General features: G+C 50.1%; 1 protein-coding gene across 4 annotated transcripts in view; it reads left to right on the forward strand.

Annotated features, from left to right (window-relative positions):
* PAXIP1 (PAX interacting protein 1) overlaps nt 1-27,157 on the forward strand; it is a 47,832-nt gene that overhangs the window by 11,050 nt on the left and 9,625 nt on the right. For 3 of the 4 annotated variants that reach the window (XM_060156290.1, XM_060156291.1, XM_060156292.1), the window contains 10 exons: nt 5,565-5,678; nt 8,103-8,717; nt 14,278-14,674; nt 15,156-15,250; nt 21,720-21,815; nt 22,738-22,875; nt 23,496-23,617; nt 24,032-24,216; nt 25,341-25,384; nt 26,531-26,601. In XM_060156290.1, coding sequence (XP_060012273.1) covers nt 5,565-5,678; nt 8,103-8,717; nt 14,278-14,674; nt 15,156-15,250; nt 21,720-21,815; nt 22,738-22,875; nt 23,496-23,617; nt 24,032-24,216; nt 25,341-25,384; nt 26,531-26,601 — 1,877 coding nt within the window. Of the gene's footprint in view, nt 1-2,891; nt 3,016-5,564; nt 5,679-8,102; nt 8,718-14,277; nt 14,675-15,155; nt 15,251-21,719; nt 21,816-22,737; nt 22,876-23,495; nt 23,618-24,031; nt 24,217-25,340; nt 25,385-26,530; nt 26,602-27,157 lie in introns of all 4 variants that reach the window. The other variant, XM_060156293.1, reaches the window with a different exon arrangement.

Raw genomic sequence — 27,157 nt, forward strand, 5'->3', positions numbered from 1 at the left:
CGTGGAAGCCTTTGAGAAAGGGATGTATCAAGGATGTTAGGTGAGACGAAAAGGGATTTGATCATAATCTTGCCTTTTTCTTACACCTTTGTAGTAGAGGATTATGGAACCGGGTAATATTAGCTTAATATCGTTAGATTGTCGGCCAGACTCAGCTTTTCATTCAAACGGTATCACCATGATCCCTTCTCTGTCCAAGCAATAAGTAAAATTAATTTTGTCATTGTGTTTTTATGTCTCGTAAATTCTGAAAGTTCTTTAAAATTATAAAATTCTCTGTTTTTGCTACATTGATTTAATAGAGATCCTTGAAAAGTTGGCTTTTTTTCCCTTAAGAACCAGAATTTTGCTGGTATTTGTATTTTTCAGCATTTTTCACATCTTTGCTATAAATGTATATTTACATGTTGATGATCTTTAAAGTTGGCTAAAATGAAAATCTTCTCACGATGGGTACTGTGGTTACACATAATGTTTATTGTTTATACTCCTCTGTATGTTCCAAAGGTATAATAAATATCAGAAAAGTTTTTTAAATGAAGATACTTTATTGCTCCTTATGCATAAACACGATGTACTGTGGCAAAAGGTAAATTTTGCATTTAAGTATATTCGTATGGATTGGATTTCCGGGCTCATGATTCAGAGCCGCGAACCAGAGGGCGAGGAAGAAGCCGGGGCAGGGAGTCCTGTGGGTGTTTTCTGGGATCAAGGTCGTGGTGACGTGGTACTTAGCGGACCTGCCTTGGGAAATATAAAAGAACATCAAGAGCGTGTGAATTTAAAACAGGGTTTAAAGTTAGGGGTTAGACATGTTTAAATGTTAACTGTGACTTTAGCACTGGAGAACCTTGTAGCCTTGGAGAGAAGTAGAACCGAGATTACACGTCACGAAGGCTCTGGCATGTGTGATAGGTTATTATGCGGTGCACTTAACACCTGCAGTTGTAGTGCGCCTGGCCCACGTGCAGGCTGTGCTGAATCAGGGGCACGGGTGTTGGGGTGTGAGTTTAGAGAAGGTGGCGCCGGTGTAGACTGTGGGATCAGGAAAGCCTTGGTGGAGGCGGCAAGATGTGAGGGGCCTGAAACGACGGGCGGGACTGGCGCGGAGCCGGATGGGGGCACAGAGGCTCGTGCGAGGGGACCGGCCTCAGAACAGGCCGTGTGACTGGGAGGAGAGGAGGAGAACAAGCGCGCAGGCAGGCGGGCAGAGAATACAGGAAACTCGATAAAGTAGCCGCTGTTTCACTCTTCTTGTATATTTAACCTTGGACTGCAAACGCAGACGTTTGCATTAGAACATTTGGAAAACACAGGAAAAAAGCAAGCAAATTAAAATCACTTGCAGTCTTGTAGGTGGAACTGGTCTGGGAGCTCTAAGCAGGACAGAGGGCAGGGTAAGGATGGGAATGTGGACAGGAGGGACAGTCACAGTCTTTAGGCTTGAGATGAGGATTTGGACCCAGGTTAGCACCGTGTAGAAGACGACGGCGTGGATCTAAGGAATGGCTGGGAATCGGAAGGTCTTGGTGACTTGGGGGATGCTGTGCAAAGGGAGGAGCCGGTGCTCACAGGGGGCCTCTGCGTGCAGAGCCTGTGGTGGGTGCTCCACCGGAGGCCACTAGGCAGATGACTTCCTTTTCCAAAGTAGGAACATTGCCGGACGTGGGAAACAGAGAGGACTCTGGCTTCTGAGGGAAGGTGATGAAGTCGGACTGAAGCCCCTCGCTGTCTGAGTGTCGGGCCTGGGAGATGCAGCGTGAGGGGCTGAGAGCTACTGCTTCGTTGCAGAGCGGCTAGAGAGGGGAACAGGTAGTCAGGAATAGAGCCTTGCGTAACATGTGGGGTTATGGGGAGATCCGGGGAGAAAGGGGACTTGGAAGTAGACAGAGATGGTGCCGGGGGAGGGGTGTTATGCTTAGGGACCAATAATGAAGTCAGACGTGGTGGTTGGTTTTATTGCAGGGACGGAGCAGGGCCCCAGGGAGCGGGGCGGAGCGGCAGTTGGTGCCCCTCCATGCTGCTCGTTGACCCGGGAGCGGGAAGACGGCAGCGCGGGGCTCTGTCTGGCACACAGGCTTAGGGGTCTAGGTGGACCTCGGGTTCTGGGCTGAGGAGCTACAGGTGAGGTCAGTGGAGGAGGAAAACGGGGACCCCGTGAAGGAAGCGGGGGGCGTGCGGGCGTCTGGGAAGTAGCCCGGCTGCAGGTGTTTCTCCGGGTGGGGAGCGGCTGGGGCTGGAGTGGACCAAGGTGGACGCAGCGAGTGCTCTGGTGGAATTTTATAGCCTTTTAAGCACATTCGTTAGGAATAACAGAGTCGGTATGACCTTTATGGGTCAGTTACTGCACTTATTCTCACAGTTCGCCACTTGTGATGGTGAAAAGAAAGCTCTGCTTTATTTGAATAAAGATCATTCAGCTAAGACTGGGGAAGGCTTTACTTGATACTAGTTCGTACGAAGAAGCCCTGGTTCAGAAAAGCGCACTGGGGACACTAGTATTTTGTGGTTGCTAAAAAATGTGAATTCAGTTGTGAGACATACTAACAAACGTATGTTCAGTGTGCAGCGAAAGGACTTCAGTTCACCAAATACGTGAGGATGCTTTGTGACGGGAACAACGCCCAGGGGTGCGGATAAATGACGATACAGTTCCCCCCCTCGGGTGAGGGCACAGTCCAGAAGGGGAATGTCACATACGCGGAGCTGAAGCGGGTGCAGGGTGTGGGAGCAGTACCAGGAGGGGCGATCACGACAGTTAACCTGCACCTGGTAGGCCTCTGGAGCACCTGCACACGCGCACGTGCACACGGCAGGCAGGCAGGGCTCCAGCGCTGTGAAAGGACTGTTTGCTTGGTGGTTCTCAGTGACCTTCTGTCTTTTCCCGTCAGGGTGTTGATACAAGCTGGAGCTCTTTGTTGGAGTCTTCCAGAGCTCTCCAGGGAGAGGTAGGGAAGGGAGCTTGTACCAGCAGAAGTTGGGAAGCACAGACATCACCTGCCTTCTTCCGAGCCGGTATTGATGCAGGCTGAGGCCTCTGTTGTAATGTGCTGGGTAGGTCGCGGGGACAGGTCACGAGTCTGATGGAGAGCCTGGCCAGGGTCCTCATTTAAATCTGGAGGACTAAAGAGATCAAAGCCTTTCCATTCTGTATCTCAATCCACAGATATTTCTTGACTGCCTACCCATGTGCCTGGTACTGTACTAGGTCCTGTCGAAGGTACCAGAGTGGAGGACGTGGTTCTCACCTAAGGCTCCAGTCGGTAGGATGGTAGCTCGCAAGCAAGACGGGACGAGGAGAGCTTGTGGGGCTGCAGCCAGGAGTGTCTGGCGGAGAGACCTGGAGAAGGAGGGCGCCCCCGGGGCACAGAGGGAAGCCCTTCCTCGAGAGGGACGCGGGTGGAGGTGTGGCCTCTGCTTGGGACAGAGGTGCGCATTCAGAGGGGCAGCTTGCTGTGGGAGTGCAGGGGCCGTGGGCGCTGAGCCGAGGCTAGGGGCGGGGCACAGAGGCAGGGAGAGCAGCTCAGGTGAGGGGCCGCAGGTCAGAGCGCAGGTGTCGCAGCAGCTGGGAGCAGGGCCAGGGCTGAGGCACACACAGAGACACCGTCTGGAAACTTCCAGATCGCAGCCGTAAGGTGCTGAGGAGACATCCAGGCTTTCTTAGCTGAGACCGTAGACTTGTAGTTTAGGAAGATTACTTTTTTAAAAAAAGAAAAGCACTTTTCCCCAGTTATAAAATTAATGCTCTTGAAAATTTGGAAAATACAGAAAAGTATAAAAATTAAAATTAAAATGTCCCCATAATCCTGTCACCACTAGGTAACTGTCATTAACATTTTGGTGTGGAAAGAGCATTCTTAATTATGCTGATACAGATTCATTGAATGAGCTGGTTTGCGCATTCAGTCATTTAACCCAAACGTACGCCGATGAAGAATCTGGTTCTCAGAGGTTTTCCGAGTTGCTCTTAGCTGGAGTTTGGAGGCCCTGTGTCCATTCCAGGCCTCCCTTCTTCCCGATGTGATGTTCTTTCCACAGCAACTTCCTGTGCCCTGTTGAGACCCGGGCCAGGATCCAGGCCAGCAGGGTACAGGACTAGAGTTACTGCAGTCAGTGAAATAAAAATAATACCTAACTGATGGGTGGCCAATCTTTGTGATAAAACCATATCTAGATTATGGGTTTTCCTTCATTTTAAATAAAGATTATATAATGATTCATTAGAGTAATATGTATTACCGTGTAATTAAATCTCACCTCCAGAGGCTGCAGGATGTAAATGTTTTTGTGAAAGTCTCTAAGAAAAATAACATCTTCTGATCCAGTATCCTGAAATGTGACACTGACTTACTAAATTAAAGAGAGAGAAGATAATGATTTTTAAGGTGATTTTATAAAATTAGTGTGTTCTTGTTAGTATTCACAGAGTAGTATGGAATGCAAAATAATTTCGAGGAATATTTGTGAAATGGATGAGAGTAGCTATAGAATGTTAGATCTTTGGCCGGCTGAATAATGGCAGTTAACAAGGAAAAAACATGCTATTTGTCAACACTTTAAAAAAATTAACTTGAGACAAAGTTCAGAAGTCTTAGCCATAATTCACAGTTTATAATAAGTTATCTAGAAAAAAATTGACTTAGAGGATTATCTCAGGATTAACACCTTTATTTTTCTTAAATGTTTCTTTTGTCTTTGAGACGCTAAAATTTATTTTTTAGTAATTACGTTTGGTAGTAACCGCCCTTAGAGAAGCAGTCTAGAGCAGTGGGAAAATACAGCTTGGAGCCGGGTCTGGGTTTCCAGTTACTAGCTGTCATTTCTGTGAGTGTGCACGCCACCACCGGGTCACGGGGACTAGGGGTGGACGCGGAGCCCTTGGCACAGTTCCTGGCACATAGGAGGCAGGCAATAAATGGTAGCTGGTCAGTTGTTGTAGTGAAACCTGTTGTACCACGTGAGCCGTTACATCTGGAGTCTCCACTTCATCGCTCAGCAAGCATAAGAATTGTTCCTTTTATGCTTGCCTTATTTTCTGTGTGTTTGATACTTACGTTTTCCCCTGAGCTTACGCACCACTGTATTTTTACCTTTTATTTTATCCATTTCATAATTAGTATTTGTTATCCATTAATTATTAAGGAGTTCCTTAAATATGATTTTGATACTATTGTATGTAAACATTTTTAAAAAATGACACAGGTGGAAGATGGAGTGGTGTACTAGTTCTTTTTCCTATCATTTTTGTTATTGAACGAAATAATCCTCCATTCAATCTCTGGAGTGTGGATATAAGTATTTTTCAATTTACTTGGTGACAAGGCAAAAAAAGTGACGATTATAAAACTCACGATAGGAGTAAAAGTTTTTATTATAACAAGCAAATAGCTAGAAGCTCATCTGTTTTTCCCACTAATACCCTTAGGCTAATTTCATTCAGTAAGGGAGAAAGTAGATAAAGCAATATTGTTATGCTGTCACAGTGTATTTTAATCATAAAGTGAGCGAGTAGGTAAGCAGAGGTGGAGCCTCCTGATGAAAGCTTGCTTTCTGGTTCCTGCCAGGTGTCCCCTGAGGACAGAAGCGCCCTATGGGCTATGCTCACCTTCCATGGCGGGGGCTGCCAGCTGACTCTCGACAAGAAGTGCACGCACCTGGTTGTTCCAGAACCAAAGGGGGTAAGTGTCCCATGTACGTTCTCCTTTTGAATGTCATTTAAGTATTCCCGGTAATCAGGTATCTTCTTTGAACTTCGTTTAAATTAACTGGATTCCGTTTTACAAAAGCTGATAATATTAGTTTATATTATTTATACACAGCTTCATTCCACAAAGGATGTGAGAGGATTATAAATTTTGTTTTGAGCCAGATGTGACTTTTAAAGACAAAGAAATTTGGGTTTATTTCATGTTGAAAATAGGATAGTTTTTTGAATCTCTAAGAGTTTCCTTTCACGTCCACTGAAACTTCAGTTCATTTTTGTGAAAATACATATTAGTCCTCTTCACAATTTTTTTAAAAGGCTTGTACTGAGGATAATTATAAGTGTGCATTTGGTGAAGTTCTTAGTGTACTGTCCTTCTTACTAATCTGGAATATTTAAAACTGCGTTTATCTCCTTAAGCACAGGACTCTTCTCTCTAAGCACTGGAGGGCCGTGGGGCTCTGGGGGTCCCAGGTGGGGGTCCCAGGTCGCCAGCATCAGCCTCCCGGGACTTGTTAGAACCGCAGTCTGTCCAGCCGCCCCAGACCTAGTAAATCAGAACCTGCCAGGGAAGGGGGAGCCCGGGGAGCCTGAGACACATGAAGTTTGAGAATGACTGTTGTGTGGAAATCAAGCTTTTTTCCTTCCATGAAAATTATTTATAAATTTGAGAATTAAGTCTATTTATAGTAGGGAAAGCCTTTTGACTAGCTAACGTTTCCACGTGTCAGTCATTAGCTCCTTTTTTTGTTGCCTTCAGTCTGAGTCAGCGCTGTGTATGTTTCGCCCGAGTGCCACTGACACAGGAGGGGTGGGAGGCGTGTGGCCGGGCCTGGGCGCGGGGGTGTGGAAGGCTGACGCCCCCCCCCTGCCAAGAGGGTCCCTTTCTAAGGCATCTGGAGCAGAGGTGGCCCATAAATGCATGCCGTTCATCATGTTCATTTCCCGACAAGAAAATAACCTGTTAGCCCATGAGTTTGCTTGTAACTTAGTAAGCTGTACAGTCCAAGGGGAGACTCTGAAAATTTGAGGTGAGTCTTAAAATCTACTTGAGTAAAAAATTATATTTTACATAACAATTTAAGAGATAAGTAGTATCCTTTGGTTAAATAGTGTAGGGTTTCTTTTTATATCAGTATTCATTTATGGCTAAAAATAAGTCGTTTGATTTTAGGTAGCTAGTTTAAGGGGAATGAAGTCTTTATAACTTTTAAAACTATGAGTGAATACTTCTGAAGAGTCAAGTTATAATTTGAGGCAGCATATGAATAGAGTGGATTTGTCAAACAGACTAGCTGACTACACACAAAAAATAAATGGCATGTTTAAAACAAATTCTTTTTTTTTGCGTTTTTGGATAAATTTATGGAGAAAATATATAAATGGCATGATGAAACTATCCTTTGTATTCTTGAATTTTTAAAATGTTTTACATTGAGAAGAATGAAGGAATTTCATAACAATCAATAGAAACCCAAGTAGGTTGATTAGCCTTTGGAGGAGGGAGCTGGTTTCCGGGTGTAAGTCCTTTGCTGGTATCCGAGGCTTTAGAGCAGGTGGGTCAGACTCTGTCGGTCCGAGGCTATAGAGCAGGTGGGTCAGACTCTGTCGGTAACCGAGCCATGTTTCCAAACTTGTTTATTTTAAAGCCCTTTTATCATGTAACTCTCGTTTAAGATCCCCTGCTCATCTCCCTTTCCCTCGCGCGTTCCTTCCTTTCCGCCCTCTACCCCGCAGGAGCGCCCTCTGCCTGCCTGTCAGCGCCCCTGCCCAGTGTCCCCAACTCACTGCTCCCACCAGACCCTGCCAGACCCTGCCGTCCAGCGAGGCCTCCCTGCCCTGTGCCCACGGGACTTCGCGCTGGGTTTCTGTTGTATTCCTGTTGTGCGTGTTTAACTTCTGTCCAGAACTAAGCAGAAGCCTCGCTAGGTCAGAGAATTGTTGCGGCCTTTGTGTCTTAGGTAGAATGAGCTCGATAAACACTCGACCACCTGACTGAGGAGCGTCCCCACGCTCCTAGGACTGCCCGTGGCCCTGAAGGTGCCCCGATCAGTGACACTTTGCACAGAGCAGCAGTCAGTGACAACCAGATTGGACGGCAGGCCGCCTAGCGTTCCTGAGAGTCTCTCGTAGGATTCCTAGCTGTGCGTAGCATTACCTGAAGTTGCTTTTGTAAAAGCGAATTCGGCAGACCTGAGGCCGACCTAAGACCATTGACACATGGTTCGTTGTGTCGCGTGTTCTCTGTCTAAAAGGGGTGTGAGCTTCTCCTCTGGGTAAAGTGGCAACAACAGGAGCTGTGTCCCTCTCCTAAAGTTCTTTCTTCGAGTGCGTATTTCTAGGAAATCTGATAAAACTTGCGGTTTTGTTTCCGTGTGTGTTTGTGCTTCGCCCGCAGGAGAAATATGAATGTGCTTTAAAGAGAGCAAGCATTAAAATCGTGACGCCCGACTGGGTCCTGGATTGCATATCTGAGAAGACTAAGAAGGACGAAGCCCTTTACCATCCTCGTCTCGTCGTTTATGAGGAGGAAGAGGAGGAGGAGAATGAGGAACCGGAGTCCCCGGAGGAGGCCAGCGCGGAGGAGAGGTCCAGCCCCGCCAGCTCTCAGGACGGCTCCCCCTCGGGTGGCCAGCAGCTCTCACCCAAGTCGAACGCTGAAAAATCCAAAGGGGAATTGATGTTTGACGATTCTTCAGATTCGTCACCAGAAAAACAAGAGAGAAATTTAAACTGGACGCCCGCGGAGGTCCCGCAGTTAGCGGCAGCGAAGCGCAGGCTGCCTCCTGGCCAGGAGCCCGGGTTAATTAACTTGTGTGCCAACGTGCCGCCCGTCCCAGGGAACGTCCTGCCCCCCGAGGTCCGCGGTAATTTAATGGCTTCAGGACAAAGCCTCCAGAGTTCCGAAAGGTCAGAGATGATGGCCGCTTGGAGTCCAGCTGTGCGGACCTTGCGAAATATCACTAATAATGCTGACATTCAGCAGATCAACCGGCCGGCCAACGTAGCACACGTAAGTCACTCTTTAAAAAACAAAGATTTAAATACTGGATTTTACAGCCTTTTCAAATATTTATTTTATTGTCTTCTGCTTCTTCAGGACAAGTAACTTACAAGCAGTATTTATTTGCCTGAGAGCACGTCCCATGGTCTTTATTTGTGTATACGTACACGTGTACGTATTTCAGTGTCATAAATGCCGTGTACGAGAGGGTGACGGCAGGCACGTAGTTGGAGGCCTGACTGCTGAGTTGGCACCAGGACGCCAGTGGCGGGCGCCGCCCCCGGAAACGGCTTCCACACTTGCTCGGTTTCATTAGCGGTGGCAGCAAAGAGGAGCCTGCAGGCTGCCAGCTGTTCCTTGTTTGCTTATACCGAGCTCCACGGTAGACAAGTAGCGTAACATAAATTAATTCACTCGTTGAGGGAGCCTTAATCTTAATTTACAGTTTTGTGATTGGAGCCTGTTGGTACAGGATGGACCTTGAAAGTTGTCGTAAACGTTTTTCACGTGAAGACGGAGAGGAAGTCGTCCGGGTGGTGTGGGCCCGTCTGCGTATCTGGGGCCCCGGAGGCAAGATGGTGAATGAGACAGACGGGCCCTGCCCTCCTTGCAGGTGGAGCAGGCCGACAGTCAGCATAGGTGTTTGGAAGGCAGTAATAAGGGGTCGTGTACTATGAGGGCCGCTGGGGGAGGAGGCCCCTTAAATTAAGCGGAGACTCAACTGCAGGCGGCCCTGGGCAGAGCTGAGGGCAGAGTTGTGGGTGAAGGGGCAGCGGCTGTGAAGACCCTGGAGTAGGCGTGACCTTGCTGTGTTCCAAGGCAGCGGTCCCCAGCCTTTCTGGCACCAGGGACCAGTTTTTCCGCGGGCGGACGGGGGTGGGGAGGGATGGCGCAGGCAGTGACCCAGGCGACGACGGGCAGCGGGCAGCGGCAGGTGAAGCTTCGCCACCCACCCGCCACTCACCTGCTGTGCGGCCTGGTTCCTGACCGGGGGGTGGGGGACCCCTGTTCTAAGGGAGGAAAGTCACTGAGACTTGAACTTAGGTGAGTGGGTGGAGGTTGACACGTAGGGTCTTGTCTTCCATGTAAGGAGCCACTGGGGGGCTCTCGTCGGGGTGGGCAAGTAGCTACTTCTTATTACGAGTCGCAGCACCACAATCACGTCTGATGGCGGGGAGGTTTTTAAGAGTCTTTATTGGTTAAAGATGCATGAAAAGCACTCTTCCTCCCCTCCCTCGGCTTCAGCAGTGACCAGTTGATCGTGCCTGGTCCTCGAGACGCCGGAGGGGTGGCATCCCGAGAAAGGCGGGCAGGGTGTGTGAGGAGAGACGGGGCTCAGGGGCTTCGGGGACAAGGTTCCGACAGTCGACACGAGATTCTGGGAAGACGTGTTAGCGCAGCCGGTTCGGAGCCAGTGTAAGTTGACCCCAGCTTGGGCCGTCAGCCAGCGTGAGCACAGTGGGGCCTGGCCCAGGCAGGGAGGGGGCCGCGGAGAGCAGCCCTGCGGCGACGGGTACCTGGCAGCCCGGAAGGGAAAGCAGTTTTGGGGGTGCGGTGGCTTTGGTGATAAAGGCGGAGAGTGAGGTCACGCACCAGTCACTGACGGGCCGCGTTCTGCTCAACACGTTTAGTTTGGCCCAGATGATTTAAATTTGATTTGTTTGCCCAAATTGTGAGATTCTCCGTGACGATGGGGTTTCCGGGCTGTCTTGAGAGGTGGATGGTGTCGTAGAACGGAGCCGGCATCTGAAGTCTGAACGGTGCCTGTCCTTCATGACCGAGCAGCAGCTGTGCCCTGTGGACTGGGGCTCCATCTGTGTGCTCACTTCCCACACCCCAGCCTTCCCGAACTCCATCCCGTCATGCTTTGTGTTAATCCCTCTGGTCCTGGAGGTGAGTTTGAGTCTGAAGGGGGATTGGCAGCGAGCGGCTGAGGGAACGAGGACGAGGTCCCTGAGATGAGGTGTTCAGAGAATGGCAGGGCCAGGCCTCACCCGATGGTGTCACCAAGGCTCAGGGAGAAGGTGGAGCCCAGGAAAGAGTGGGTGCATCTGTGGGTGCCTGGGCCCGCGTGTCAGCACCCAGCTCCGCAGGGGCCTCGCGGAGAGCGAGGAGGTGGTCGGAAGCCGGAGCACGCGGGGTGGGCGGGATGCGGACGCCAGGCCAGAGGCAGAGCGTGGAGGGGAGATCAGAAATTGGGGGCGTGGGGAGGCTGGAGGGCCAGCCGGTCTGGAGAGGCGACCTGGGCTGTTCAGGGGGCCTGCCAGCAGGGCAGGCGGAGACCCACGTGGGCGCTGGGAGGATGGAGGAGCCGGTGTGCAAAGCCTCTTCCCCCGTCCTCAGCTGAGGAACGAGGAGCGGGAACAGGACGGAAGTGCGGAGCTGTCTGTTCACTGAAGGGTAGAAAGCACTGCTGGTCAGTGACTGGGCATGTCTACTGGATTCTGCATTTTTCAAATACAGTGGATGTTGACTTAAATCCCAAGTTCCCTCCATTTGGATGTAGAGGTAAACTCATCTCATTGGAAATGGAAATGCTGACTACACCCGGGGGGGGGGGCGTATCTCTGCCTTTGCGTCGTCGTCCTGCAGGTCGGACCTCCGCAGAAGACGGACCTGATCTACTCAGCCGCGTGCAGAGGCGGGACCAGTTCTAGCGAGGGAACGGTTTTGATCACTAATGAGAACGCTTGCGAAGAGGTCTGAGGGTTCTTCAGCAGTGTCAGAACACTAGGCCATTTTGCTGCTAGATGTGAAGAAAATAAACCTTTGAAATGTTAGAAATAAAAGATTTGGTTTAAAATTAGATCAGGGGGTTGAGGAAACATAGCAACCATCAAACTCCTGGGTTTTTTTGGGGTTTTTTTTGTTTGTTTTTTTGCGGTACGCGGGCCTCTCACTGTTGTGGCCTCTCCCGTTGCGGGGCACAGGTTCAGCGGCCATGGCCCACGGGCCCAGCCACTCTGGGGCGTATGGGATCTTCCCGGACCGGGGCACAAACCCGTGTCCCCTGCATCGGCAGGCGGACTCTCAACCACCGCGCCACCAGGGAAGCCCCAAACTCCTGTTTAAATTGCAAATTTCTGGTGGTTAGGAGCCGTGTGGTGTGTATCGTGCTGTTTTATAAAAATGTCGTGGCTCTCAGTATTAAGTAGTTTAAGGACTGTGGCAACTATGAGGGAAAAATTCAAAGTTGACGTTCACTAAAAATCGTAGTTGGCAGTGTGGCGAATTGTGTGCTCAAGCAGTTAAGAGTCTTTTTCTTTGATTCTTCAGGACTAACATAGGTTCTCGGCCAGAGGCAGGTCAGAGGGTTGAACAAGCCATGTGATGAGTGTGCAAGGTGTTCTAAGGGGCACCTCACACCCCCTGGCCTGCCGGGCTGCCCGCTCCCCAGCCAGGCTGGCCAGGTGCATGCACGGCTTTCCAGGCCATCGTCCACCTCTCAGCCTGGCTGGGCTCTTGCCAGTGTCTGTCTGCTCTGAGTTGCCCTCCTGTTGCGTCCTGGCCTCCCCCAGCCCCTTCAGAACATGGTCGCCCACGGAAGGGGCCTCCAGCTGAGTCCTGGCCCCGGGCGTTCCTGCCGGCCCACCTGACGCCACCAGGAGCTCCCCTGGCCTGGGGAGTGGCAGTCAGGTCAGCCCTGTTCGTGATGGCAGACAGGCAGGCTGTATCAAATCTACCCTAGGCTTTTACTTCTGGGGGTGAAAGAGTAACATATGTACAAAAGTTTAAATTTTAAGGGTACCACAGGCTGTAAAGTGATGGTAACTCCCTCCCACCCCTGACCCCATGACCCCTATGCCAGACCAGTGTCCTTTGTGTGGGCTCGTGGCCCATCTGCAGATATCCAGGCAGGGTCCCCTCCCCACTCCTGCCTCTTTTTTTTTTTTTTTTTTTCTTTTCTTGCGGTACGCGGGCCTCTCACTGTTGTGGCCTCTCCCGTTGCGGAGCACAGGCTCCGGACGCGCAGGCTCAGTGGCCATGGCTCAAGGGCCCAGCTGCTCCGCGGCATGTGGGATCCTCCCGGACCGGGGCACGAACCCGCGTCCCCCGCATCGGCAGGCGGACTTCCACCAGGGAAGCCCCTGCCTGCTTTTTTATGGAAATGTTAGCGTCCCAAATGCTGTTCTGTATACTTGTGCAGGGTATGTGGGGGGGTTCATTTCTCCCTCCACTTTACTGGGTATTTTTTAACACTTGGTAGAGAAGAATTAGTTATCCTGTTGATTACAAACGTGTTGAAAACTTTTTTTCCTGCTCAGAGCTCAACTTGAGTTTTCAAAGTACCCAAAGAGTCTCATAGAGATGTCTTACCTATAGGCTGATTTCAAAGACAGATATACTCAAACCCTCGAGTTTAACTTATTTCAATTTTAATTTATTTCACCACTAAATCCAAAGTCTGTTACTCTTGCAAATTATATAACCTTTATGTTTTGGAGTCTGTTTTAAGTGAAAGAGATATGTCAAAAACATATTTGAGATTTTTGTATAGGTTTGGTTTATGTGAAAGTTGCATTTCTGGAGTTAAATGACAAGGATGTTTTTAATAGGGATAAATTGTATTGATTGACTTTTGGTAAAATCTGTTTGTTACTGGCTTCCTTGACTATGAGAAGTTGGCTTCCAATTTTTCTTACTTGAGCGTGTTGGGAAAATTCATTGTATGACACGTTTCTTGTGTTACATCCAGCGCTGCGCAGGGTAGTAAAATGACATGGCGATCTGACGCTCAGCGAGCTGGTGTCTCCTGGTCCCGGTCCGGCCCCTTCCCGCCTTGCAGCTTGTTCGGCCCTCAGGCCGACTCCTGTCCCTGGGAGGGAGGGTGAGCTCAACCCCAGCTGGCTGGCGGCGGGGTTCTCTAGCTTGAGGTGTTCTGTCCCACGTGTGGAGCTCCCGTCACCTCTGAGGAAGGCGAGTGTACCAGCTGTGCTGAGGGCCTCTCAGCTGGGGGAAGGTCGACCACGCAAGCAAAACTAGTGCTGGTGTCTCTTCCGTCCCTCGTTCGTGTGACAGAGCAGGACGTCCGCAGACGGGGGGGGCCGGCGGCTGCTCTCCAGGGTCGCCTGTGTCCCGTGTCTTCACAGGTCTTTGCGTCCTCCTCTGCCGGACCCCTTGCTCCTATGGGAAGTGGCAGCTGTGGGAAGGAGGCTTGGGTCAGGCTCTCCGGCTGCCGGTGCCTTCGTGGCCGGGCAGGAGGGGGCCCCGGAGGGACAAGGCCGCGCCCTGGGGCCGGTGAGGTCACTGTGGCCGAACCCCCGTCCCTCTGCTCTAGAGCACGTCGGCCACTTGAGCTTGTGTCGGTCAGCTTTCACTCACTAGCTTGTTCCACTTCACTGAGGTTAGTTTCACATTTTGGGGAAAATGTCTCACGATATGAACTTACTTGCTTCACGGAGGCTGGTGATGCTTAGTGCACAGGAGACAACGGCAGCTGTGTTTGCACCGTCCGGCCAGCGAACGTCTGGCTGACGGCGTGTAGGGTGTGCCGTCGCCCTCCTGATGAGGGCCGGGGAGCACATGTCAGCAGCTGCTGATGACCACCTCGCCTGATTTCTGTTTCCAGATCTTACAGTCCCTCGCAGCTCCGACGAAGACCTTAGAGCCACAGGTGAACCACAGCCAGCAGAGCCATGCGAATGCAGCGCTGCTCAGCCAGGCGAAAGTGACCCCGGAGTCACATCTGTCACCACCGGCCCCGCCGTCCGTCCTGCACCTGCCGCCCCAGCAGGCCCTGCAGCTCCAGCAGCAGCCTTACCCGCCGCCGCCGCATCCGTTTCGGCCACCGCCGCAGGCCCACCAGCCTCAGTTACCCCTGCAGCAGCAGGCGCTGCAGCACCAGCTCGCACACTTGCAGCAGCTCCAGCGCCTGCACCAGCAGCAGCAGATGCAGACGCAGGCGCCCCAGGCCCCGCCGTGCCCGCCGCAGCACCAGCTGTTCGGACACGACCCAGCAGTAGAGAGTTAGTAATGTGGCTTCCTCCTCCTTCTCCCAAAAGTCCTGTACTTACTTGGAGAGTGCTTGCAGGTAGGGTAAGGATTCATGCCAAAACAACTCTTAGAAAACGGGGAACGGGGGTCTCATTACCTAACAAAGGGTATAGTTAGGAGGATGGAACCGTTAGATTTCTTTGGTACTTTGGGACGCCATACCCTGAAGTGAACAGTGGCGTCCATAGAACATCAGGCTGCCGCAGGGACCAACTCGGGATGCTCAGTGCCCAGGCAGGAACCGTTGGTCTCGTGTTCTCAGTCACGTAACGTAGACGGGTGAGAACTATGTTTGCAGCAGCGTGCCAGAGGTCCTCACCGTACTGGTGGATACGTGATGGTCGAGCGTGACCCGCTTCACGCATTCATACTGAACTCTGCAAGATGAGCTTGTTTATGTTTTGTGCACACATTCATGCATTTGGGACTTTAATGCGTATGATTCTATTCTAGTTCCAGAAGAAGGCTTCTTACTGGGATGTGTGTTTGCAGTTGCGGATTATCCAGAGCAGATGTCTGACAAGCAGCTGCTGGCCACGTGGAAAAGGGTAAGGTTACTGAGATGCAGATACAGATACGTATACCTACACACACACATATAATACCTGAAGGTGTTATGGGCATTTTTATTAACACCCCCGGGACCTTGGGCAGATCCGCTGTTTGGGCTTCAGTTTTCCAAACTGTAAGTGGAAAAGGTTGGACTTTCTCATTCTTAAGATTATTTTCAGTCCTGAAATTCTGAGTGGCACGGATGACTTGTATATAACCGGGGGAGTGGGAAGAAGATCGGGTTTTGGTGCTCTCGGGTCGGGACCCTGGACTTATACGTAGCTGTGTCATCTCTGTTCTCCAAAGGCGAGTGGTTGGAAGGGACCGCAGAGTCCTCTAGCCCAGGCGTGGAACTGAGTCCGTTGATTGATTTATTGGTTTGCACAGTGGCCTTTAAAGGAAAGGAGAAGTAAACGCTTTCTCTCGCAGTGCCACAACTCAAATTGAGCCCAGTTTTCTTTAAAAGCATGAGTTTGTGTGCTTCAGATGCATCTGCAGTGGGCTTCCCTGCAAGCACTGTCGGTGTTTAAGCCCCCGCCACGTGCCAGGCAGTGTCAGACCTAGGGAACGCTGGTGACTGAACAGGAGTGAGGAAACCGGGAGACGGGTGGAGGAGCAGCCGCACGCTCGGGTGACGGTGAGCAGCACGTTGGGTGCTGGAGAGCCTGGAGAAAGGTGCTAGCCGGGCGGGTGCTTGTCAAGCAGAGGACCCTGTCTGCGAGGCCGAGTAAGCGTTCAGGGGAGGGAGGGGTCCCGGTGGAGAGAGTGGCGTCGGCAGGGCCGCGGGGCTGCGGAAGGGGCGCGGCAGCGGGAGAGCACGCCCCTGGGGGCGGGGTTAGGGTTGGGGTCCGGGAGTCACGGAGGGCCGGAGACTAAGACCCGACTTACCTGGCGCGTTGTAGGAACCGGAGTTTGCTCCCCATCGTCTTGAGAGCGTGTGGAGCGTGGGCAGGTGCGCGTGTGGCCGTGAGATGTTGGGCACGGAAGGCCGGGGAGGTGGCTGGGCTGGGGCTTGGTTGGGAAGCGCTGAGCACCCGAAGGAGGGCAGTCGCCAGGGGCAGGGGAGGAGACGCCTGTCTGAGAGTTACAGCGGCGGACGTTTTGTTTTTAATTATGGAAGTGTAGGGGGTAATGATATTTAGAAAGTATCCTGAAGAAAAAAGTAGAACAAAATTCAGAGATACGAAGAGGTTTGCTTTCGGTTTTGGGGGTTTTGTTTTTGTTTGTCAGTTAAAAGGTTAGTCCGAGAGGTCCAAAATTAAATCCTGGAAGTTTGGGAACAGAGGAAATGAAGGCAAGAAAGTTGAAAGAAGGTCGCTTATAACTGAAGGGCGTTTCTGCAGATTGAAAGGAGAGAAGAGGGCGCTGTTCGGGCTGCCGTGAAGGTGCAACGTGTGAGGGATGCCTGGGCTCAGGGCTTGAGGATGCGTACCAGCGGGACCTGGGTGGGCGTCTGGCTCTCAGAGGCAGCCCGTGATTCCCAGCCCGGGATGCCGTATCCAGTCCGGCAGTCAAATGGGACTGTGGGATGAAGATATTTTCAGACTCCCCCAGTCAGAAACTGTGCCTGCCGTGTGCCGTGCCACCCAAGAGGAGGGTGTGGCCAAGGGTGGGGCTTGACCCAGAGATGGAAAGGGATTCCGAGGGTGAGGGTGCAGGGCAGTCCAGACAGGCGTGAGAGCTGGTGGAGAGGGACCAGCCAGCACCGGCGCGGGGGGCGGCGTCCGGGAGGGACGGCACGGGGTGGAGGAGACAGGTCGCTGGAGGGGCTGGACCGTGTTAAGCGGAGGTGACACTGCGTTCGTCTTCTGTTGCTGTGTGATGACTCCCCCGAGACTCAGTGACTTGAAACAACAGACACTTACTACCCCGTGGTTCCTGTGTGGGCTGGAAGTCCTGAAGCGGCTCGGTGGGTGGCTAGAGCCCTGGCCCCCAGGAGGCTGCATCTGAGGGCTCTGCTGGGCTGCAGGGACCGCTTAGAATGCCGCCCCCATGGCTCTTGGGGGGCCCCACCCCCCCGCCCCGGGCCTCTCCAGGGAGCACGTCCGCTCAGCATGGCGCTGACTCCCCCGTGGCTTTGCTGAGGCCGCATGCCATCGCCCGGCGCGCTCTGTTGGTCTGGCCCACACTCCAGGCCGAGTCCAGCCCTGGCCCCTGGAGGGAGGAGAGTCAGGTGACATGCTTTTGAGCCAGCACGTTGCATTTCTTTGAAGAGTCTGGGAAAGAAATAGTGAAAGGTACATGGAAAGCTAAGAAAAAGACAGACGAGAAGGAGGGGAATGAGGCATTTGTTAACACCAGGGAAAGCAAAAGTTGGTAGCAGAAAGGAACTTCGTCCCGGTGTGCCCTGATAGACCAGGTAGGTGGTGAGCTGTACTGTATTAAATCCCAAAGGCTGATTGAAATAGGGACTGTGATAGAACCAGATTAGGAAGGCGCACGTGCGTGTGTGTGTGTGTGTGTGTGTGTGTGTGTGTGTGTGTGTGTGTGTGTGTTAGTTTCTGGGGGGAAGGTGGCCTCCACAGTAGGAGGTTGTAGATAACATCTAAAGCTAAAAAAGAAATTGCATAGAATGTATGAGTTAGAATATATTAATAATTACCAGAAGGAGTTAAAGAGCTGGATGTGGCAGCCTTAGGGGAGTGGAAAGTGAGTGGGGTACTAGCAAACTGCTGGTTTTGTCCTGGGCCTTATTAAACTATGTTTATGCGTCACTTTAATCAATGTAAAAATCAAATTTTAAAAGTAGTAAATGGAGAGGAGTGGGTCAGGATGGCAGAGGAGAGCGACGTGGAGCTCCGCCCACTTCCACAGGTGCGTCAGAAATACGTGCACATGTGGAAACGGCTCTCACACAATATCTACTGAACGCTGGCAGAAGACCTCGGACTTCTGAAGGGGCAAGAAAATCTCCACGTAACCAGGTAGGACAAAAGAAAAAAGAAAAAAAGAGAAAGGAATCAGGATGGGACCTGTGCCCTTGGGACGGAGCTGTGAAAGAGAAAAGGTTCCTGCACCCTGGGAGGCCCCTCCCTGTCAGGGAGATCAGCGGGGACAGAAAGGGAGCTTCCGAACATACAAAGAAGAACTTAACACCAATCCTTCTCAGACTCTTCCAAAAGACTGAAGAGGAGGGAACACTCCCAAAGACCTTCTGTGAAGCCACCATCACCCTGACACCAAAGCCAGACAAAGACGCTACCAACAAAGAAAATTACAGGCCAGTATCTTTGATGAACATAGATGGATGCAGGAATGCTCAACAAAGTATTAGCAAACCTAATCCAACAAAACATAGATGATAAGACCACGACCAAGTGGGAATCAGCCCACGTTCATGAGGATGGTTCAGCAGACACAGATCAATCAGTGTGATACAGCACATCAACAAAAGACAAAAACCACATGATCATCTCAATAGATGCAGAAAAAGCATTTGACGAAATTCAACACCCATTCATGATAACTCTTACCAAAGTGGGTATAGAGGAACCAAAATATAATAAAAGCTATTTATGACAAACACACAGCCAATACAATACTCAACAGTGAAAAGCTGAAAGCCCTCCTGCTAAAATCTGGAACAAGACAAAGATGCCCACTTCACCTCTTCTATTCAACATAGTTTTGGAAGTCCTAACCACAGCAATCAGACAAGAAATAAAAAGGTATCCGAATTGATCGGGAAGAGGTAAAATTGTCATTATATTCATATAACATGGATACATACAGGAAACCCTTAAGACTACACACAAAAATGAATTCAGCAAGGTAGGAGGAGGATACAACATACAGAAATCGGTTGCATTTCTTTATACTAATAATGAAGTATCAAAATGGGAGTGTGAAAAAAACAATTCCTTTTAAAATCATACTCCCCAAAATAAAATACTTAGGAATAAAGCTGGCCAAGGAGGTGAAAGACGTCCAGGCTGAGAACTATAAAACATTAATAAAGGAAATTGAAGATGACTGAAAGAAATGGAAAGCTAGCCCATGCTCTTGGATGGGAAGAACTAATATTGTTAAAATGGCCATACTACCCAAAGCAATCTACAGGTTTAATGCCACCCCTATCAAATTACCCATGACATTTTCCACAAGTAGAACAAGTAATCCTAAAATTTATATGGAACCATAAAAGACCCAGAATTGCCAAAGCAATCCTGAAGAAAAAGAACAAAGCAGGAGCCATGACCCTCCCAGACTTCGGACAATACTACAAAGCTACAGTAATCAAAACAGTGCGTGGTACTGGCACAAAAACAGACACATGGATCAGTGGATCAATGGGCACAATAGAGAGCCCAGAGATAAACCCACACACCCACAGTCAGTTAATCTTCAACAAAGGAGGCAAGAACATACAATGGAGAAGAGACAGGCTCTTCAGCAAGTGGTGTTGGGAAAGCTGGACAGCTGCATGTAAATCGGTGAAGTTAGAACACACCCTCACACCTACACAAAAATAAACTCAAAATGGCTTAAAGACTTAAACGTGTAAGACATGACACCGTAAAACTCCTAGAAGAGAACACAGGGAAAGCATTCTCTGACTTAAGTCATACCAATGTTTTCTTAGGTCGGTCTCCCAAGGCCGTAGAAATAAAAGCAAAAACAAACAAATGGGACCTGATCAAACTTACAAGCTTTTGCACAGCAAAGGAGACCATAAACAAAATGAAAAGGCAACCTACTGACTGGGAGAAAACCTTTGCAAATGATGCAAGTGCCAAGGGCTTAATTTCCAAAATACACAAACAGCCTCACACAACTCAGCCACAAAAAAACAACCCAATCGAAGAGGACCCGAAACAGACATTTCTCTAAAGTAGACGTAGAGATGGCCAGTAGGCCCACGAAAGGATGCTCAGTATCACGAATTATTAGAGAAATGCAAATCAGAACTACCATGGGGTACCACCTCACACAGGTCAGAATGGCCATCATTAAAAATAACAAATAACAAATGCTGGAGAGGGTGTGGAGTAAAGGGAACCCTCCTACACTGCTGGTGGGAATGTAAGTTGGTGCAGCCGCTATGGAGAACAGCATGGAGGTTCCTCAAAAAGCTAAAACTAGAACTGCTGTGTGATCCAGCAGTCCCACTGCTGGGCATAAACCTAGACAAAGCTATAATTCAAAAAGACGCACCCCTGTGTTCATAGCACTATTCACAATAGCCAAGACGTGGAAGCAACCTAAGTGTCCGTCGACAGATGAATGGATAAGGAAGGCGTGGCACATATCTGCAACGGAACATCACTCATCCATAAGAAGGAATGAAATAATGCCATTTGCAGCAACATGGATGGACCTAGAGATGATCATACCGAGTGAAGTAAGCCAGACAGAGGAAGACAGATACCATATGATATCACTTAGATGTGGAATCTAAAATGCTACACAAACGAATCTATCTACAAAACAGAAGCAGACTCATGAACACAGAGAACAGACTTGTGGTCGCCCAGAAGCAGCGGGTTGCGGGGCGGATGGAGTGGGAGGGAGTGTGAGGTCAGCAGGTGTAAGTGAGAGCGCAGAGAATGGACAGGCAGCAGGGTCCTGCTGTAGCGCACAGGGAGCTGCGTTCAACATCCTGTGATGAACCGTAACGGAAAAGAATATTTTAAGAAAAGGACTTGTATATGTGTACGTGTAACTGAATCACTGTGCTGTGTACCTGAAACTAACACCACATTGTAAATCAACTAGACTCCAGTTTAAAAAACTTTTTTTTAATAAAAAATTTTAAAAAGTTGTAAATGAAATGGAATTGTTTCGTGGGGCAGGTCTTTTTAACATATAAAGTTCTCGCTCTTTCGGTATACAGCGTTTTAAGTTTTGACCAGTTCCCCTTAGTGCCACACAACTATGTAACCACTGCCGTCGAGGTATGGGACAGTCCCCTCACCCCAAAAAACTGAATCTGTTTTTAAAAATAATTTTCTGGTGTTCACAGACTTCATTTTGACCTTTTTTTGGTTTTGTTTTTTTCCCCCTTTTAGAATAACGTTTCTTAAAAGCAGTGATTCTAGCCCCGGGGGACGATTGGCAATGTCTGAGACATTTTTCACTGTCGCAGCTGGGGGAGTGATATTGGCGTCTCAGGGGGAGAGGCCAGGGGTGCTGCCGGCCCCCTGAGATGCTCAGGATCCACCCCCGCAGCTCAGTCAGCTGGTGTAAAGCGTCCGTAGTGCCCAGTTGAGAAACCCTGTTTTAGAAAGAGCATTCCACTTTTCCTTTGGAAGTTCAGATGGAATGGTGTTAACGTTCATTTTTATTGTACAGTGCAGGGTGGAAAAGTCCGTAGATATAGCTGATAACATCTTTTCTACTTTTGGGGAACTAGACGATGAAAATGTATAATGGATTCTTTTAGTAGCCGTCTTATTTGAAATTACAATTCCCTCTTCCCCTGAGCGCTGGAGGTTGACTGTGACTCTGGGTCTTGTGCGTGTCTAGATAATCCAGGCGCACGGAGGTGCTGTGGACCCCACGTTCTCGAGCCGCTGCACACACCTGCTCTGTGAGAGTCAAGTGAGCGGGCTGTTCGCACAGGTGAGTGGGGGCTCAGCTGCGATGGAACCGAGTCTGTCCCTTTCTCTGGACAGTGTTAGCGTTCTGAGTGACTCTAGTGATGATCGTGTTTGGAAAGGACTTTTTTCTACCTCTAAAAATAGAAAATTGCTTCTTACTAATTCTGCTCGATCTTCGGTGGGTTAGATAGATACCTCTGTGGCCACCAGGCCTTTCTGTCTGTGAGGAATGGAGAAGGGGACATCCCAGGTGGTGCTAGGGGAGGGTAGACGGCCTTCCGCTCCAGTCCAGGGCCACACTGAATGAAGAGCGGCCGGAAGCAGGATTTCTTAACTGTTGGGGGATTCGTATGCAGGCCTGACCTGGTCAGTCCTCCAAGCTTCTGTCCTGCAGAGCAGACGCTTCCTCCTCAGTATTACCTGCTCTCCCCTGAAAGTTCATTTCTTCTCTTTTCTTAAAAACGTTATTTGTAGACAGACGGGTGTCAGTGTGTGTGACACACGGCCTCTAAGGAACCCCTGTGACAGAGTAGGTAGTGGTGCCTGTGGGGAGGTGCTCGGTGCTTACTTTTAGGTGAGCAGTTGCGTTCTTTCGTGACTTGTGTGCGGGGCCCTTGGTGTTCTCATGGGGCGGTTTTAATTTTGATGATCAGAAATGTCGTCTCCTTCCATGACTGAAGTTATTTCCAGGTTGTCAGACGTGTAGCTCTTCCCCCGTGGTCGGCTCTCGTTCTTGGGTGGCCGGTAGTGTTTTCGGGGTGTGTTAAAGTTAACCTGCGACACCGTTGCAGTTCATGACTTCAGTAAACTGAGTGCTGAGCTCGTGAAGTTCCTTTATTCATAGGACTCCCGTTAAAGGTGGCCTTGTTAGCTGTCCAGCCTTATAGTCTGTGTTTAGCCTGCAGTGAAAGCCCCGAGACCAGCCCGTGCTCTTGCCTTTGCAGGCGGTGAAGGAGAGGAAGCGGTGTGTCACGGCGCACTGGCTGAACGCGGTGCTGAAGAAGAAGCGGCTCGTGCCGCCCCATCGGGCCCTGCACTTCCCCGTGGCCTTCCCGCCCGGGGGGAGGCCGTGCTCCCAGCACGTAAGGCTCACCCCTCCTCCTCTGCCGGGGGGGTTGTCTGCTCCCGTGTCCTCCGTGGGCTGCGAACGGCCCGCTGGCCGGTGCCGAGCGCGATAGGCATCTTACTTCTTTCTGTTCTCCTGTAACAGTCGCGGCTTCTGCGCGGAGTCACTGTTTCATTGACTCTCCTAAGTCTCTGACACCGTTGCATAAATTCCTGAAACAAAGCAAGCGACTCAAACCAAAAGTGGCTGCTGTTGGCCAGACGTTATCACTTGTGGGTTCTCCCACTCAGCTGAGCTCAAAACTGGGATCAGTAAGAAGAGCTGACTAATATTTACATGCTTAATACAATAGCTTCATTAAGATTATCTGAACGGTGTCGTAGTAACACAAAAATGGTTTTCCCATAGTTGGTAGGTTTCTTTTCCATCCCCTTGCTGGCTGTGTGTGTAACACTTTCACCATTAACAAAGTTCTGGTTTTGACATTCTTAGAGATGATGTCACTAGATGCCTCTCGTGATGCCAGAGAGGGAAGGGAAACACACGTGTCTATAAAACAAGTAAAATGTAGAAGACGGTTCTATTAACTGGGTTAAATTGTCGTTATATTTTGGCCTTCTTGCTCTTCTTCCTTAGATTATTTCTGTGACTGGATTTGTTGACAGCGACAGGGATGACCTGAAGTTAATGGCTTACTTGGCAGGTGCCAAGTACACGGGCTATCTCTGCCGCAGCAACACAGTTCTCATCTGTAAAGAGTAAGCACGGTTCTGAAGCCATCCTTAATCTTCAGTTTATACACACTGTAGTGGCTGTTTCAGCACTTCTGTATTTCTTAATATGTCATAGTTTCGTGACGGAAATTAGGGTGTGAAAATCAAAGTCTGTTAACAGGATAGCAACGATATTTATGATAATGCTAGCAGAAGAATTAAATTAGATGAATTAACGAGATGCATTTTAGCCCAGGTAACAGCAGTAAGGTAAAGGTAGGCCTAGCGATGATCTCGTGACCCATGTGTGCGCTTCCTTACCAGCCAGGGTCGGCTCTACAGAAACATCCCTGCCATTTCTAGTGTGAGAAAACGTGGACTGGCTTTGTTGAACATAAATATAAATTTGAACACAGAACTCTTAACATTTAATAAATGTGTTTTCTCTTCAAAAAAAAGACCAACTGGTTTAAAGTACGAGAAAGCCAAGGAGTGGAGGATCCCGTGCGTGAACGCCCAGTGGCTGGGAGACATCCTCCTGGGGAACTTGGAGGCCCTGCGGCAGATTCAGTACGGCCGCTACACCACCTTCAGCCTGCAGGACCCCTTCGCCCCGGCTCCGCACTTGGTCTCAAACCTTCTGGGTAAGCGGGGCCGGTTCCACGTTGCCGCCAGCTTGCGTTCTAAGCACCACCTGTCTCGGCTTCGGCCCTCTCATCGCTCTGATTTCATTTCCCGTTTCCTCGCCACACTGTCTTCCTCTGCACTCTGCCCAGGAGTTTTTGTTGCTGTGTGTTTTGATTTGCGTTTTCTAAATGGACTCTCAGAGGTAGCAGGAACGTGCAGAAGCCTGCTGATCTTGTCTCAAGCCGGCTCTGGTCTGTCCAAGGCTCCCCGTGAGCCGTAGCCCACCTCCCCTTCAGCTGCGCAAAACTGGTGGAAGGATCACTACCCCGACTGTACACGCTACAGCACTTAACGTTACCGCATTTACTGAACTGAACGTTACTCCAGAAAACGGGCGTTCAGTTCGAACACTGCTTTAACGTGCTGTCTCTCAAAGGAGCCTGTTAAGTTCCAGTTTGAATGGCTTCAGTCACGAGAAAGCTCGTCTTCATTTTGAGCTGTGGTCTGCTTGCTCCCCTGTGACGCACCTGCTGGTGTGACGTCACCTCGTCCTCAGTGGACACGCACCCTCGGTGCTCTGCACGGTCGCCGCCCGGCGCGCTGTGGTCCTTGGTGTCAGCCCCCTTGTCGCAGTCGGTTTCTTAGAAGCCGGACTGTGTGGCTCCCAGTCCGGCCAGGGGGAACAGCACACGCGGGACGGGCAGCCTCTGCCCATCACTGCAGCCGCTTAGTAACAGTCCTCACATTTTCCCCTTATTAAAGGTTGTCCGCCAAGCCACCGTGTGTCCAGGATTACCCGCTCCTGAAAGGGCTTTTTGTTTTTGTTGTTGATGATACACTTCCTTTTTTTTTTTTTTTTAAATTGGAGGATAGTTGATTTACAGTGTTGTGTAAGTTTCAGGTGTACAGCAAAGTGAATCAGTTTTACATACATGTGTATCTATTCTTTTTTTTTTTTTTTAAGATTCTTTCCCCATGTAGGTCATTACAGAGTATTGAGTAGAGTTCCCTGTGCTCTACAGTAGGTCCTTGTTATCTGTTTCATGTATAGTAGTGTGTGTATGTGTCATGAAAAGGCTTTTGTAACACGGCTTATCTATTTACACAGTATATGTGAAAAGTAACCCGTTTCTCTCTTTAGATGCTTGGCGAGTTCCACTGAAAGTGTCGGCAGAGTTGCTGATGGTATGTCAAGCTAATACCCTTACTTTGGCTGTTACTGTGTATTACACATGCAGGAGGGATACATTTGTATTTGTGAATTAAGAATTCTTTTAGTAGTTTGTCACCATAACAAATGAGGGCTGTATCTTCTCGCCTGTCGTAGCTGTTTAGTATACCCTGCATCTTTTCTTAATTGATGATATTGTCAGTTATTCATATTTGTCAGTTATTCATATTTATACACGTTAGGAACATTATCGCTTCTTAAAGAATCGGAGAGCTGAGTAAGTAAGACGACGTGTTTCCATAGGGTCAGGGAGGCAAGAGCTGAGGCATTAGTGCAGTAGCCCTGGACCCACAGCTCACTGCAGGAGCCCGGACCTCACCGTGATGGGACTGTTCCCGCATGTCCCAGGTGGGGCTCCAGCCTGCTGGCTGAGCTCTGATAGGGTACCTTCAGGAGGGACCGTTCTGGACCTGAAGGCCAGCAGTTGGTTGTTACGAAACAGTTGGGGGGGGGGGCATCTGCACTCTCATCTCAGATTGAGAGGTCATTGCTTCAAGTAGTAAAACAGAGAAAGTGTATTTGTGGACGAAGGTCTGCACAGAGGTGAGGCAGGGTGAAGGCTGACTCGGGGGTTCCTCCAGGGGCACCGGCCTCACCCTGCCCTTCGACTCAGCGTGTCCGCAGGTCAGGGGCTCCAGCTGGTTCCAGGAACGTGGGCACCCCGCGCCTGGGGACCTCGCCCCGCCCTCCAGAGCGCTGTGACCTGATCGTCCTGAACCCTCGTGGGTGACATCTCAGTTCAGGAAGAGTCTCTTTTTGGGCATGTAGTTGCAATGAGTATGTTTTCCAAATTCCAAACTGGGACACAAGACAAAATATTTGAAGTGAAAAGTGTTCTGAAAAGTTCAAGGTTGAGGATTAAATCCGTAACGTGAACAGAGAGAGGGGTGAAGACGTTTTAAAGAACTGCTGGGTCTGGTGAATAATGAGGCCACCAGCCCAGGGCTTCCCTGGAAGGCTCGCGTGTGTGTCTGTCTCTCGGCTGGTGAGGCGTAGTGGTGGGTGCATGTGTCTCGTACGCAGTGGGGTGGGTGGAAAGCTCTCAGAAGCTACTGTATTACTGGGGAGACTGATTAAAGTGAATCATATTTTAATCACAGGGTGTACGACTGCCTCCCAAACTGAAGCAGAATGAAGCCCCTGCTGTCCAGCCCTCTTCCAAAAGAGCCAGGTATGAAGAAGCGCCTTTTTTTAATGGTTGATGAGCTTTTACAGGTTTGTTTTAGAAAATGGTGGCAGTTGGGAAAGTTCCCTGAAGTGTTCACAGTGAACAGGATTTGGAAGGATTTGCTGACTGTGTCACAGCTTTATCGCGGCGCGTCTCATTTCATTGCTGGAGATAAACAGGGACTAGCCAGTGTTTTTTCCTCTCTTATTGAAAAAACAGTTGAATCTTCTCCTTTAACCAGAACCACGCCAGAACCCCCGGTGAGCTGCTGTGGTGGAACGGGGGTGGGGGACCGGAACCCGCTCCAGGCGTCCTCGGTGTGGGCCCGGGAGCCTGCGTCCCGACCCCTGACCCGGCGGGTCGGCGGGGGGTGGCTGTGTGCAGACCTGCGCTGGTCTCACCTGGTAAAGAGAAGCCGGCGGCTCCGTTAGGACCCAGAGGCCCTCCAGGCCGTGCTCAGCGAGGGGCTTCCTCTCTTCCCTGCCCCTCAGCGCTCCCTCCTGCCATTCCCCACATCCATACAGTCTGGGAATGATTGGATTTTTTAGTGAAAGCCTAA

The sequence above is a fragment of the Lagenorhynchus albirostris genome, chromosome 8 (assembly GCF_949774975.1).
Source record: "Lagenorhynchus albirostris chromosome 8, mLagAlb1.1, whole genome shotgun sequence".
NCBI lineage: Eukaryota > Metazoa > Chordata > Mammalia > Artiodactyla > Delphinidae > Lagenorhynchus > Lagenorhynchus albirostris.